Here is a 14637-nt window from a genome sequence, read left to right on the forward strand (position 1 = left end):
GCCCACCCCACAGGGTTCAGGGGCACCAATCTGGGTACAGGGACTGGACCCTGGGCATTCAAGCTGGGAGAGACCTCAGGATAAAGGAGCCAGCCCCCTCCCCTCCTTTAACTTAGTAGAGACTTTAGGCCAGAGGGGCCAGGGACCTGTGCACAGCGCGTCCTGTCCTCCTGGTGCCCCCTGGTGGTGACAGCCTCAGGATTTCAGTGTCGGGAGGAAGCATCCCAACACCCAGCATGACTGTTAGGCATTACCTCGTTCCTGATGGGATGGCTTTGGGGAAACTGAGGTTTAGCACAGTCACGTGGGCGGCCTGCACACTCAGCCACAGTTCCTGTCCTGCTTATGCACCCCTCTGGGAGGGGCGCTGCCTCCTAAACAGCAGCATCCTTTCCGCACAGTCCTGAGAGGTGACTGGGTGCCAGGCAGGGATTTATTTGGTAAGGAATAAGGGGACGTGTGTAGCCTGAACTGGGACTCAGAATTTTTATCTCCTGATTTAAAAAGAATTGGTGGGTCTCCTCCAACAGAGGAGATTATGCTGAGGGGCAGGCCCTAGAATGGTGGGGGAGAAGGCGTCTTTAGGTACCATTTGTCCTGCAAGTGTGAGGATAGTTCACAGATCTACTGATGTAATTCATTAGCCAGTTAGACTAAAAGAAAAACCATGATTATATAAACAGGTAACTAAAAAGCATGTGATTACACAAAAACACCGGAGTAAAATAAGAATGGGACAAAAATCGTCCTAAGAAATGATGAGCAGTTATTAGAAACCAGTTGCAAACGTCAGAGAAATAATACATTTCCATTAAAGCCCAGAACCAGCCCACAACGTGCCACCACTTGTCTAGGAATCTGACTGCTGAATGAGTGACAGGAAAGACACCTGGTCCTGGCAGCTCCCAGGCTGGACTGCAGCGGGGAAGGAAGCATTTGGGGGCAGCCTCTTGGGTTTAAGGATCAATTGTGTTGGCAAACAAAAATAAGCTACCAGTGCTCTGCCCAAACTAACCTCTCCTGGGACTTCCCTGGTGCTCCAGTGGTTAGGATTCCACACTTCCACTGCAGGGGGCCCAGGTTCCGTCCCTGGTTGGGGAACTAGCATCCCACAAGCCACACAGCATGGCCAAAAAATAAAAATTAAAACAAAAAAGTAACCTCTTCTTTCAGACACACAGGCCCGTGTGTCTACAAACGCATTTTTATTACCTCCACATTTTGAAGCAGTTCATGACCAGCAGAGTGCTTTGGGGACATTTTTTACAATAAATGAAAGCATTTCTTTAAGAAAAAGGCATTCTTTCAGTAGGTAAGAAAAGCCTCCCACCCCATCCCACCCCTCCCCTCCCCACCTGAGGGAGCAGCCCCTGTGGGGACCTGAACTGGTATCCTAGAAACATGCAGCAGAGCAATCCTTAGCTTCCCCGAACCCCTTCCCTCAGCAGCTGGGATGAGGGCAACAGACTCCTCATGGGTTATTTAATCTTGAGATCCTTCAAGGCTGACTCCAAGCTCTGGAAGGAGACAAGCAGAACAGGCAGGCTGGTTCTCAGCTGTCCTGCAGACACCCCACCCGCAGGGACCTGGTCTGGGCCAGAGAACCTGATCTTTGGGGTCAGGCAGACCTGGGTTTGAATCCCAGCCCTTAAAGGAGGGTGCTGCAGAGGGCACCAAGGCCGAGATGCCAGGGGGCCCGCATCCCACTGAAGTGCCCTTCTGCAGGAATGAAGGACTGGGGTATCCAGGTGGCTGCCAGGGAGAAGGAGGGGGCGCCCTGGGAGGAAGTTGGGTGGGGGGCAGGCCTCACCTTCACGTCCCAGATGCTCATGCCGCCGTCCATGCCCGTAGTGCAGAACTGCAAGCACTTGGCCTTTCCCCCACTGAGCACTGAGATCTGGCTGCAAAGAGAATGAGGGCTTCGCAGATCCCAGGCTGTGCCTGTGCTGGGCACCAGCCCACCCTGCCCTCCAGGAGCTCCCCAACTTCTGGGGGAGCCTGCTCCAGTGAGGTGTGTGCCCAGCAGGGACAGCCTGGGAGGCCCGGCTGTGAAGGCTCATAGAGGACAGGGCTCCTGAGTGGGCTCCAGGGAAGAGCAGTAGTGTACAAGGAGCACAGGGCAGCCTGGGCAGGTGGAACAGGACACATGTGCTAGGGGGATCCGAGTGACACAGCATGGTAGGATGGGGAAAAGCAGCAAAAGATGAGAGACTGGGCGAATGCAGGGCTAGGTCTGAAGAGCCTTGAAGGCCGGGCAGAGGGGTTTAGTCTGAAGACATTGGACCAGGCAGTCACAGGAGAGTTTAACTAGCCAAGGGGCTCGGTAAAAGTCTCGCCCCACTTCTCTCTGATTTGCCGTGGGATGGACGTCCGTGGCTGGCAGGATTTGGGGATCTCTCGCCCTGGTTCCACTCTAGTTCCTCAAGGAGGCTGCTGCGAGACGCTCCGTTCCGCCCCTCCCCTCCAGGGTCTCGCCCTAGAGCCGCTTCAGCTCCGGCCCCGCTCACTGGAAGGCACCGGTCACTGCCCGGCCACCCCTAAGAACCGCAGACCCGGCCACACGACGGCGCCACAACGCGTCCTGAAAAGGCAGAGCCAGGCAGACTGCGCAGCCCACACCTGATACCAGTTCCGCGCAGCCTAAAGAGACTGACCCGCTTCCTAGGTGGGCGTGGAGCCCCAGGCCCCGCCCTCACCTGACGCTGTTCTTGTGCAGCGAGTCCAGGCCCGCGCCCGCCGCCGCGCTGCCCTCCGAGCTCGCCTTCTTGTCGAGGTTCTGGAAGCGCTCGCGGGCCGTCAGGCCGCGCTGTGAGCTTTGCTTGGGCACGTCCAGCCGCCCACCGAAGCTCAGCGTCCCTGCGGCGCCGTCGTAGGTGAAAAGCACCGGGAAGCAGTCGTGGCCCTGCGGCGGGGCGGGGTGCCATTGGAGCCCTGGCCGAGGGCAGGCGCAGCACCCCCATTTTCCTCCGAGGGAAACCCAGGCCGAAGGGGAGGCGCGACGCCGAGGGGCCTCCGGCCACCAATCTGGGGGTCCCAGAGGCCGGATGCAGGGCTCAGGTGTAGCACCGGGAAGCCGATGCCAGCTCAGGTTCACATCCAGCGACCCCCGGTATAGTAAGAGGAACCGGATGCTGGGGCCAAGCATCTAGGAGCGGCCCCCTCCGCCAGCAAGGCCGGCGTCTAGTTAAGAAAGCTGGTCTGGGAACCCCCTGGGAGCCCAGGGGCCTTGTCCTGCCTAGAGAGCGACCCCTGCTCTGGGAGAGACCCCACAGCTGGACATTTCTCTAGGCAAAGCAGGCCTGATCTCCCTCTGGGACCCCATTAGGTTTGCTGAGGCCTGAAAAGAGACTTGACAGGTGGGCAGGAGGAGGGAGGGAGAGCAGTGCCCTTCTGGACACACGGTAGGACTGCATTCCCCTTACAAGCGCCTGTTCTTTGAGGAGGTGTGGCCCTGTCATTTCCATTGGCCAATAAAATGTAAGCAGAAAGGTTAGGCTTCAGGGCATAGTTCTCCACTTCCCCTCCTCACTCCACGGAAGACAAAGCTCCCATCTGCACTGAGCAGAGGCCCCCTCACAGCATCCATGCTGGACAAAGTGAGCAGAAACAAACATTTACTGTGCTAAGCCACTGCAACTGGAGATTCTGTTGTTGTTACCATAGCATAACCCAACCTATTCTGATCAAGAGAAACGGATGGGTGGGTGGGTAGATGGGGGGAAGGAAAGGAGGGAGGGGGGCAAACAGAGGGCTGCCTAGGCATCTCGGGGCCCCTGCTCCGCCTCTCCCCCTCCTTACCGCTGCCACCAGGCTGTTTTCTGTGATGAAGGTCAGGGCCAGCAGCGGCAGCGTTTCAGAGGCCAGAGTCGCCACGCTGAGTGAGAGAGAGACGTCAGCCACACACCCACCCTCGTGCTGGGTGCCTGGGCTGCCCCCCGACTCGGGTGACTGGTACTCACGCCATCTTCTTATCGGCATCAGCCAGGCACACGGTGCTGTCGTGGCTGACCCAGGCCACACGGCTGCCACTGGCTGAAAAGCAGACGCCGTGCACCCAGCCGCAGCTGCTGCTGGACTCAAACATCAGCTCCCCGAAGGGCATCTTGGAGCCCCATGGCGTGGGTGCTGGCCGCTCCTCCACCTCCTTGATGTAGGCTGAGAAGATCCTGCCGGGAGAGGCAAAAAAAGGGGGTGACTGGGGGTCTGGGAGGGGCCTGACACGCGACTCGCTCTCCCAAACTGGCCTGGTAAGGCCAGAGCACCCGGCTGAGTTCATGGGTACCAGAGCCAGCTTTCTGTGACCTGTATCTTCACGCTCGGACAAGTCCGGGCCTCGGTGCCCACTCTGTGCAATGGAGTGGGGTCAGGAGGTCTCCCAGCTCAGAGTCCCAGGAACTCCCAGGGTCCTCGGGGCCCACACCTGAGGACTGACCATCCACAGCTGATGCGGCCCCCAGGGCGTGTCCTGGTCCCCCTCATGCTGGCCACTACACTCCAGAGCCAGCCCCTAGGATGTCCCCAGCTCCCGCCTGCTCTGCACCTTGAACCAGTCCTGCCCCCCCTTCCTGCCAGCTCCACCTGCACACCATTCTCCATCCCAGGGCCAGATCAGGGTGCCCACAAACCAGCTCTCCACCCACAAATGAGACTCATCAGGACCTCATCCTCTCCATGCCCAGGGCCTCTGCTGCCGGCCGTAGCCTCATTTACCAGCGGAGATTCAGAAACCCAGGCCATCTGCCTGGAGCTGGGAGCTGGAGGCCTTAGGAGACTCGGGGGTGCTGAGCCCAGAAGTGACAGACAACCAATGGCAGGTGGAAACTCTATGTTCCAGGTCTTAAGATAATGAGGTAGGGTTTTTTTTTTTTTTTTAGTGGATTAATACTCTTTTATGAGGCAGGGTTTGTCCCAGCCTATCATTTATACCTTAGTGTGAAAAACTACACCCACTCATTTTCCCTCAGATAGCAGCCAAGAAGCTGAAGGGGTGGGAGGTTCTAATGAGGACAGGAGGGTCTAGAAAATAAATCTTGCTGACATTAAGAGATGCAAGAGAGAGGACCCAGGGACCACCCTTCAAAGAGCAAAGCCTCACTGAAGCTGAGGCCCCAGGTCACCCTGCTGGCAGCAGAGCTGGTCTGGAAGGCAGGGCATGGGCGTCCCTCCACCCTCCAATCCCTGTTCCTGTGTTGATGGCAGGACGCCCCCCTCACCGGCACTTGAAGTCGCAGGAGCCAGCGGCCAGGAGCACGTTGTTGGGATGCCAGTCCAGGCTGAGAACGGTGGAGCGAATGGGCTTCTTGATGTGCTTACACACCCACCTGGACACGGCAGTTAGACAGATAGAGGGGAGAAAGGGACAGACAGGTGGGCAACCGCTGACCTCAGTGCCCCGGAGGCTCCAGGATCCCACTGGGCCCTGCTCCCTCCAAGGCCTGTCAGGGCCCAGGCCAGCAATGCGCTGGGACCCATGAAGGGTGGGGACTCCACCCTGGTCTCCTTGCAACAACCCTGGGGCAGCTCAGTAAGGAGAAGTCACGAAGCTGCTAACCGGGCAGGGTGGGATTTGAACTCAGGTCTCTCAGATTCCAACCTGAGCCCCCGCCTGGCCTCTGCCCTCAGGGACCCAGGGGAGAAGACCATGACGTGGCTGGAGCTTGTGAGTGAGCCTGGAGTGTGACGGGCTGGGTGCCTTGGGCAAGTGATCTGCCTCAGGGCCTCTGCTCGCCTGTAGAGTGCGGACGGCAGCAGACGTCCCGTCCAGGGGGCTGTTGTGCGGGGGGGTGGTCAGTGCCAACACATGTGCAGGGCTTAGTGCGATGCTACGTGTGGCCTGTGCCCTTATTACTGGGAGGGGGCTGTGGGAGGGCTGGGGGCTGTGCAAAGAGCCCTTCACCTCACCTCCAAGTGCCAGAGAGGACACACTTCCCCGGGGTCCTGGGGTGAACAGGGGTCCCCGTCTGGTGCTTTCTGGGACCCTCTTGTCCCACCACCTGTTGGTCTGCAGTCCCAGGTCCCTCCCAGCTCATGCTGGCCCTGCCCAGGCACCCACCAGTCGTTTTCCTGCTCAAAATAGCAGATGGAGATGACACGGGAGCCACTGCCCACAGCAAACTTGTTCTCCTGGGGGGCCCAGCGCACACAGCGGGCAGCACGGTTGATGCGCAGGATGACCAGCGTGGGCTTCCACGTGCGGCCCTTCAGCGTCCACACATAGGCGTTGCGGTCCGTGCCGCAGGTCACGATGCGGTTACTCTCGGGGGCCCAGTCGATGCCTGTGGGGCGGGGAGGAGGCACTAGGTTGAAGCCAACCCGAGCAGAGGTGACTCTACAGTGTCCATGTAGGAGGAGCTTAGAAGCCACAATCGGGATGAAGCTGCTCCAGGGGATGCTACTAGAGTTCACTGGGGGTGTGTTACAGCTCTCCCAACTATCAGCAAACACGCTGGAAGGCCAAGCCAAGAGACAGAAGAGGAATGGGTCCTTGGTAATGTGGAGCTGCTGGATCAAGCCTTTCCTGAAGCCCGAAAACCTCTGAGTTTTTCAGTAACATGAACCAATGTAATCTCTTTATAACTTAAGCCATAACTTTATAACTTTGAATTAGAGTTTTGTTACTGCAACCCAAACAGTCCTACCTACCACAGTGAGTAGGTGGATGGCCCAGCCCTGTCACTCTTTCAGGAGGGTGACCCTCGCCAGCCCAACCTACCTGTCACCTGCCCGTTGTGCTCCTTGAGCTCATGCACCTGGACCCACTTGTTCCCGCTCTTCTCGTAGATGTGCACCTCGTGATTGTTGGGGCAGATGGCGATCTCTGCAGGAGAGACGAGAGGGCGTGGGGAGTGGGAGGAGGCATGCGGCCCAGGTTCCCCCCTCCCCCCACGACTCCCCACCTTCACAGGCCACCTGAACAACACCCTGTCCTTTGCTGCTGGACTCCCCTGCTCTGCCTCGGGTCCTGCTGGGCCCCCCTTGGGACACCTCCCCGGGGTTGGCCACCCCTCACCTGCACCCGCCACCCCCAACATCCCCAAGGCAGCCTTGTGACTTCTGGGCGCTCTCCCTGCGCCTCCCCCCGTTCCCCCTGCTCTGCCCCTGCTCCCTGGCTCCAGCCACTGTCTCCCTGCTGCTCCTGATGACACCAGGCTCTGCCGCCCCGGGGCCTCTGCACGCTGGCTCCCTCACCTCCTTTAGGTCTCTGTGCAAACGTCACCTCTCCCAAAAGCCTTTCCCTGGCCACCTTTTCTAAACCAGCACCTCCTCAGCTCCATCCCATTCCCCTCGCCCTGCCTGTTTCCTCAGAGCTCATTTCTCTGCAGGTTACATTTCCCGCCCCCAAGCCCTCCCGCAGACATGAGCAGAGTGCAGAACTGCTGTCGTGCCTATGCAGTCCTGGCACCCACAGCAGTGCCCGGTGCAGGCAGAGCTGTGTTCTCACCTCCAACCCTCAATGCCCACTCGCCTGGCTGCCCTGCTTAGGCTCCTCTGCTCCTAACACTCAGGACCTCAGGATCGGGGGTGAAGTGGGGGGACAGCTTCCCAAGTCACCCGATCAAGAAGGGGGGCACTCACGGGTGCGGTCTTTGTTCCAGGCGTGGCAGCTGATGGGCTCCACCAGGAAGCTGTGATAGGCCATGGCTGCTTGGCTCCTGCGCCCAAGACATGGAGGGAACCCAGGTCAGCCCCATCGCCCCAGCCCTGGCCCCTGCTGGCCTTGCGGGAGGGCAGCAGGGGCCACCCTGGCCTTCCGACCCTGGCCTAGTGCACTGCTTCCCTCCTGGGGCCTCAGTTTCCCTCCTCATGAAATAGCAGCTCTCATGGGATGTGTCCGCGGCTCCAGGAGACAAAGACAAAGGATGGGGTGGGGGTGGGGAGTGGAGGGAATTGAGGGGGGGTGGTGAAGCCACTACCAGGAGGGGGGGTGTGCTGGGACCCAGCCCCAGACAGGCCATCATTCATCATCTGTGCCTCAGTTTCCCCATAGGTGGAGCCCCCCCCCATGCCCCATCCCCGCAGAAGGAGCATGCCTGCAGGCTTCCTGGCCTTCACACATGCTGTTCCCTCTGCAAGGAAGGCCAAGCCTGATGTGCCTTGGAGGCCAGTTCTGTCCACATTCGACACTGGTGTGCTTTTCTCTCCATGCCACCAAATGCCCACCCCTGTTCGATCCAGCAAAGTCCTACTCATCCAGAAAGACCCAAAGAGAACATCACTTCCTCAAACCCATTCTCTCCCCACCTCAGCCTCCCAGAGACACAGGGAGCCCGGGGCGGAGCCCAGCAGCACTGCTTGCCAGCTGTGTGACCCCAGCTCATCACTTGCCCTCTCTGAACCTCAATTTCCACATCTGCAAAATGGGAACAGGAACCCTGCCCCTCCCCGCACCCCTCCATGAAATGAAACGGCAGCTCCTTTGTCTAGAACAGCTGTGCCGGTAACCAGCAGGCTTTACCTGTTTAGGGCTGGGCCTCCCAGCCGGACCAGGGGCCGATGCTGGGGCACACGAGCCTCAGGCCTTCGCACTGGCTGTTCCCTCGGCCTTTGAAGCTCTTCTGCCCGCAAACCTCCCGCCCTCACCACTGCCATTCAGGCCTGTCTCCAAGGCCACCTTCTGAGCGAGGCCACCGCCCTCCCTAGTCCCTAGTTTTCTCCACGGGATTATCGTTCTGAATGCATGTTACATTGTGCTTGTTAATCCTGCCTGCATCTTCCTCCCCCGGCTGGAAAATGAGCTTGATGGAGACACACACACTCTGACCATCTTGTTCACATTTCTATCTCTGGCACCTAAATGTGCGGCACATGGTAAGTGCTAGATAAATATTTGATGAACACAATTGTTTACCGCCATCGGCGTCCAGCAGAATAAGTTATTTTTTAAAATGTTAAAAAAAAAAAAAGCCATGCAACATTTCCTGAACACTCCACACTCACCAGCTCTAAGCCCTCCCATATTCTCCACTTGGGCCCCAGATCACGGATGTGGGGGCTGTGGTTCGGCGACGATGGGGAAGCCATCAGCCTGGAGTCGCCGGGCGTCCCCAGGCCCTCGGCCGCCTCCCCGACCTGACTGGCAGGTCTGTGGCCTGCAGCTGCGCCCCAGGAAGGCCGCTCCACCACCAGGACCTGAGCCCTGACCACCCCAGAACCCCAGGGTCTGTCTCTGCCCCCAGCAGGGTTCTCGACCAAGGTCCCTCTGGGAGGCACAGCCCTGAGTTGGGGCCCAGGCATGAGGGTCAAGTGTAGCATTGCCCATCATGCTGCTGGGGACTCTGGGGCTCCGCGACCACAAACCCCACCTTAATTTACAGCAGGAGGTCCTGGAAAGTTCCTAAAGCAGCGCAGGCCACGCGCGCACCCCTACACAGGCAGGGTAGGGCCAGTGCCTGGTCTCGTAGGCCTAGAGCAGGGCCCCGAGGGGGTCCTCAGGCAACATTTGCTGAGAAAGAAAGTGGACACACATGCCCATGCATGGTCAGCCTTGCAGGCGTGCGCGCACACACACACACACACTGCTCCCACACACATGTGTGCTCAGCCTTGCATGCACACACGAGAATACCGCTTCCACGGCAGCTGCCTCTGCAGCCTCTCTCTCCTTATAAGGCCTCTTTGTGTAAAGCAAAGGCCCCGGAAATGGCGCCCAGGTCAGCAGGCCTGACGGTTTCCCCGCGCGCTTCTGCTGCATCCAGGCTGGGCGGGAGGGGGTCATCCATGTCTACCCCACAGATGCCAAGACGCAGGGTGGGAGCACCAGGCCTGTCCACTAAGCTGCGCTGGTCTGCCCGCCCCCATTCCCCAAGGTCACAATGGGGGCGGGGGGGGGGGGGCGGTAGGGTGGTTAAGGCCAGAAGCCCACTTCCAAATGCCAGCTAGGTTGTTCTTGGCCCCTGCCTCCACCGGAGGCCAACCACTCCCAGAAGGAAGAAGCCCTGAGGCTGCAGCCCAGGGGGTCCTGGACCGTAGACTCAGCCGGAACAGGGCCCAACTTCCCAGCTCCAACTGTCACAGCCTTGCTCTGTGGCCGGGCATCTCTGCCCCTTGTGTGCTCTTGGTGAGAGTGTCCAGACCTGTGGGCCGGGCTCTAACAGCCTGCCTAGTGACATTTCAGAGTTCCAGGCTGTGAAGATGGAGAGGCTGGGTCTGCAGAGGACAGCGGCCCCCATACTAGCAAATAAAGTTGAGAGGACTTGGGGACCTCGGCCATTGTTTCCTGGGACCCAAAGGTTCTCAAGGGGGAGAGGGAAGGGGTGGTAAAGACGGCCACAGCACAGTGGGACAGGCAGGTTCCGAACACACCTATCCGCCGATCACTCGTTAGCATAAATTCAGATAGAAATACTCCCTAGTCTATGGACTCACACCTTAAAGGGGGGAGGGAGGGGGTACGGGTGAGAGGAGTGGGAGAGAGGAAGATGTGTTTCCCCTTTTTCATAACATTTTTATAACTTCTGCAAAGCAGCTGAAACCAGCAGGGCCTCAGCAAGGACTCCCAACCCCCACATTACAAATGAGGAAGTGGGAGCCCAGGGAGGGGCGTGGCTTCTCCAGCCACTGCAGCCCCAGGGCTCCAACCTCCTGGCTTGGGGATCATGGGATCATTCCGTGTGGTCAGATCCTGGAAAGCAGCCTTCATACCAGACCACCCCGCCATAGGAACTATGACTTAATCATTCCCAGGGAAACTTCCACCCTACGGGGTGGGGGGGGCACGGGAGGGCAGTGCCCACCACTGCCAGCCAGCCACCCTGTTGAGGAAAGTGCAATGGGGGCTGCTCTGCCCAAGTGTGTGGGCCACGCAACAGCTCAGCGATGGCCCCTGGTAGTGACAAAGGCAAGCTGAGGCCGTGGCCCCGGGGACACCCACCCACTCATCACTGTGGCCCTGTGAGCCTGCACTGTGGACCCATTTGATTGTTGAAGACAGAGAGGAGGGGGCCCTGGAGATGGCGTTGGGACTGGGAGTCCACGTCTAGGGCTCTGTGCCCCCATCACCCCAGAAACAGAGTGAGGCTGGGGGAGCACTGGCCAAACCCCGACAGACTCTCCTGGCTGGCTCCTAGCCGCCCCCCACCAACCTGGAGCCGGGATCTCTCTGTGCTCTGGGCAGCACTTCACTGTGTCTGGCACGCAGTGGGTACTCAGGATGAATGGAAGTGGGTACTCAGGATGAATGGACGGGGGATCACCCAGGGCTGGGAGTTCGAGGGTATAGAGAAGGGAGAGCAGCATGATGGCTGGGAGGAGCTTCGGGTCTCCAAGACAGGGGGTGCCCAGGGCCGTCACTGGGGTGTGGACATAAGCTCCGCAGAGAGAGGGATATTTGTTTTGTTCATGGATGCATCCCCAGTACCCATTAGCGTGCCCGGCACATAGCAGGTGCTCAATAAATATTTCTGGAATGTGGTTGCATGAATGAATCACATCCATCTTATGGTATATTCCTTATAGACCAGCCCTATTATTTCACTGGTTCAAGTATGCAATTTGTAAATATTTACTGGGGAGTATGTGCTCAAGATTTTTCCTGATAGGGCCAATGATCAGAAAAGCTTGGAAATCTTTAATCTAAAAGGTCCTCTCTGAGAATTCAGGGAGAATCCAGCTCCCTTCCAAAGCAAAGCAAGCCAGGCGAAGCCCCCAGCTCCCCAGCCAGGGGTCTCAGGCCTCCCCTCTCTTCCTTACATGCTAGGTTCAACTCTGACTGTCTCCATACTGACTGGGTGCCCTCCCCGGATGTTTCCCCACATCTTTATCTAGAAAAGGCTGGGGCTGGACGAGGCACCAGCTGTAGGTTCTTTCTTGCTTTCAGAGAAGGTTTGCCAGCCCAGCCTTCTCTGAATGCAGAAGTTTGGCTGCATTTGAGACTAAACCAGGCAGGACTGCCTGGAGCAAGGATGTCTGCTTTGCAGGCGCTCAGGGAAGTCCCCACCCAGCTCAACCACTCGAGGGAGCTGCCAGCAGGCGGTTCTGCACACGTGCTGAGCTGTTACTCAACTTCCTGTTGTATGTGGAACAGCCCTTGTCACCCCAACAGACCCCCCCAACTCTGCTCTTGAGGTCTTACAAACGAGGAAAGTCAAGAAACACAACTGAAAATAATCATAAGGCACCATAAAGCATTGGCTAAAATAATCCAAACCAAACAAACCCCCAAACACATAAAACTCAATACTAGCAGGACTGTGCAGAAATTCTCACTTGTTGCTCATTTGTTCAGCCTTCTTGAAGGGCAATGTGATAACACTCAATCCAACCAACTGGGTGGGAACAAACAGAAGAGAACAGGAACAGGAACCTAAAAACTGTTAACATTTTTGGTGGCATAAATTCATTTTGGTGCTAAAAAAAACAGCCCCCGACTACTTTTTTTAAAGCAAACATGTTCATAATAATCCTCTCTATAATGGTGACTGGATAGAAAAGTCCAGATGACTACAAAAGTGGAAAGAGAAATAGTGATACTAACATGTTGGGATAAGACCTATGTGGATTATATACAAACACATATGTAATTAACTATGTAAGTAACTAACTTACTTGGCTTCCCCCTGGCCACCGCAGCCCCCCACGTGGGGCTTGGGGAATCTTAGTTCTGCAACCAGGGATGGAACGTGCCCCCTGCAGTGGAAGCATGGAGTCCTAACCACTGGACCAACTTGGCATCTTTAAATGCCCAGAATTTACCCCGGACTTTGACATATTTTCTCTCTTTTACACCGTAAAACAAGCTAAGAAGCTTTCTGGTGTTTGTTTTAACTTTCATTTTGTACAAGAGGAAACAGGCTCAAATAAAGGCCAAACTTTGCTCAGTCACCCAGCTCCTAAATGGCAGTTTGGGATTCTGACCCCAAATCTCACAGGTTAGGTTCACCTGGACACTTTGATAAATGTAGGCAGGCCTTATAACAGCAGCAAGGACAACAACGGTACACAATTAGTCCCTGTGTGCCTGGCACGGTGCCAAGGGTCTTACACACGTGATCACATTTAAGCCTCACGACTTGAAAGTTCCCCATTTTCCACTTAAGCAAAGTCGAGACCCAGAGAGGTCAGGTGGCTTGCTAAGGCCAGAGAAGGAAGAAGCTGGAGCTCTTACCAGCTTCTGGTCCCCGAGACCTCTCGGCCGGGGGGGGGGGGGGGGGGGGGGCGGGGGAGGTGTTCTTAACCACCGGGCAGCACTGCCCGCTAGGCGGGAGGAGGCGGGGGCACAGCCCGGAATAACCTGAGAGCCTGAGAGCCTCCAGCTCGGGGCCCGCACCAGGCTCGCTCCTGCAGCTTCCTGCCAGTCACTACTGTGTCACTGTCACCGCCCGTGGTCCCGGCCCTGCCCCATCGCCGTCGCCGCGCCGCAGGCGAGGGAGGGGCCGCTCGGAACGCTCCGGTCCAGCGCCCGCGAGCTCAGGAGGGCGCGTCCCGGATCCGGCCAACCCCTCCCTGGACCGGACCCCTCGGACCTGGCCCCGCGGGCGGGAGGCGGGCTGGGGGAGGGGGCGGTGGCCGGGAGGGAGGGAGGGAGGGGCGAGGCGGGCGGGGGCGCCAGCTCATTTCCCGGCTGGAGCAACCCGGAAGGCTGGAGGACGGAGGGGAAGTGACTGGGCGTGGGGCCCTCCCGGCCCGAAATAACGGGGGACACCGACGGCGGGGCAGAGTCGGGGGGGTTGCGGGCGAGGGAGGCTGGGAGAGGGGGACGGGGAGGCGGGCGCGAGGGCCGGGGCGCCCCGAGGGCGCAGAGTGCGGGGAGCGCTGTGGTTCCCTCGCCTGGAGGAGGCCGCCCGCCCGCCCGCACCCCGTGCCCCGCGCGCCCCCTCAGCTCTAGGGGGGCCCCCGCTCCCCGTGCACCTTCTCATCCCCGAGCTCGCCGCGCTCCCACATCGCCTGGCAGCCCCGCACAGCGTCCTCCCCACCTGCACGAGGTGCCGGCCCCCCACCCCCACCCCGCGCCCCCCTCACCTCGGGGCGCCGCGGCCGCGGACTCTGGGCAGTCGACGCGCCGAACCGGCTCTGGGCCCCGCGCCGCGCAGCCACTTCCTCGTGGGCGGGGGGCGGGGCCTCCGGGCTCAGACCCGCGGGGACGGGGCGGGACCCTGGCGGCGGGCGGTCGGACAGCCCCGGCCCCGCCCACCCTCCGGGGCCCTGGCCACGCCGCCCCCGGGCGCCCTGAAGGCGCGCGCCCCCATCCCCCGGCGGGCGGGGCGGCGGAGGCTCGGCGAGGGGCGCACGGCCGGGACGGGAACCTGAGCAGCGCAGCGCGCACGGCCCCGACCCCCGCGAGCGGCCAGAGGGAGCGCCGCTGAGCCAGCCGCTGAGCTGCCTCTGCCGGCCTCGGGCCCCGGCCGCGCGGGGACCAGCCCGCCGCTCGCGAGCGGATGCCCACTGGGCGCCGAATGTGCGGGGTGTGGGCCTTCAGGGGAGCCGAGGCAGGCCGCCCGCCGCCGGGGTCCTCGCTTCTAATCGGGGGCGCCGACCCCCAGCTGCTCCGGCCCCTTTTCAGTGCCGACTTCCTGCCCCTCTTTCCACCGCAGACCGCTTCCCGCCCTTAAGTTACCCAGCGGCCTCGAATGTGGGGTCTTGGGCCAGGTAGTCCCGCGGGTCCCTCCATCCCTGCCCTCTGCCTCATCAATGGAGATGTGG

General features: G+C 59.4%; 1 protein-coding gene across 1 annotated transcript; it reads right to left on the minus strand.

Moving 5' to 3' along the window:
• Positions 1 to 1164: 1164 nt before the first annotated feature.
• On the minus strand, positions 1165 to 14093 carry ARPC1B (actin related protein 2/3 complex subunit 1B). Its single transcript, XM_057695353.1, has 10 exons — positions 13957 to 14093; positions 7576 to 7652; positions 6713 to 6817; positions 6053 to 6275; positions 5214 to 5321; positions 3960 to 4166; positions 3799 to 3874; positions 2697 to 2902; positions 1811 to 1901; positions 1165 to 1517 (listed from the first exon to the last, which is right to left on the minus strand). Exons 2-10 carry the CDS (start codon positions 7637 to 7639, stop codon positions 1479 to 1481), a joined length of 1119 nt encoding a protein of 372 aa, XP_057551336.1. The 5' UTR covers positions 7640 to 7652; positions 13957 to 14093; the 3' UTR covers positions 1165 to 1478.
• Between the last annotated feature and the right edge of the window lie 544 nt (positions 14094 to 14637).

This window comes from Hippopotamus amphibius, chromosome 9 (genome assembly GCF_030028045.1).
Source record: "Hippopotamus amphibius kiboko isolate mHipAmp2 chromosome 9, mHipAmp2.hap2, whole genome shotgun sequence".
Lineage (NCBI taxonomy): Eukaryota > Metazoa > Chordata > Mammalia > Artiodactyla > Hippopotamidae > Hippopotamus > Hippopotamus amphibius.

Bases quoted from the DNA above. Each gene is read 5' to 3' on its own strand.
- ARPC1B (XM_057695353.1), bottom strand. From the start codon at position 7,639: ATGGCCTATCACAGCTTCCTGGTGGAGCCCATCAGCTGCCACGCCTGG. The intron at 3,875-3,959 runs GTGAGTACCAGT...TCTCTCACTCAG, and splicing joins GATGCCGATAAGAAGATGGC to CGTGGCGACTCTGGCCTCTG. The intron at 1,518-1,810 runs GTGAGGCCTGCC...GTCTCCTTCCAG, and splicing joins TGAGCATCTGGGACGTGAAG to AGCTTGGAGTCAGCCTTGAA.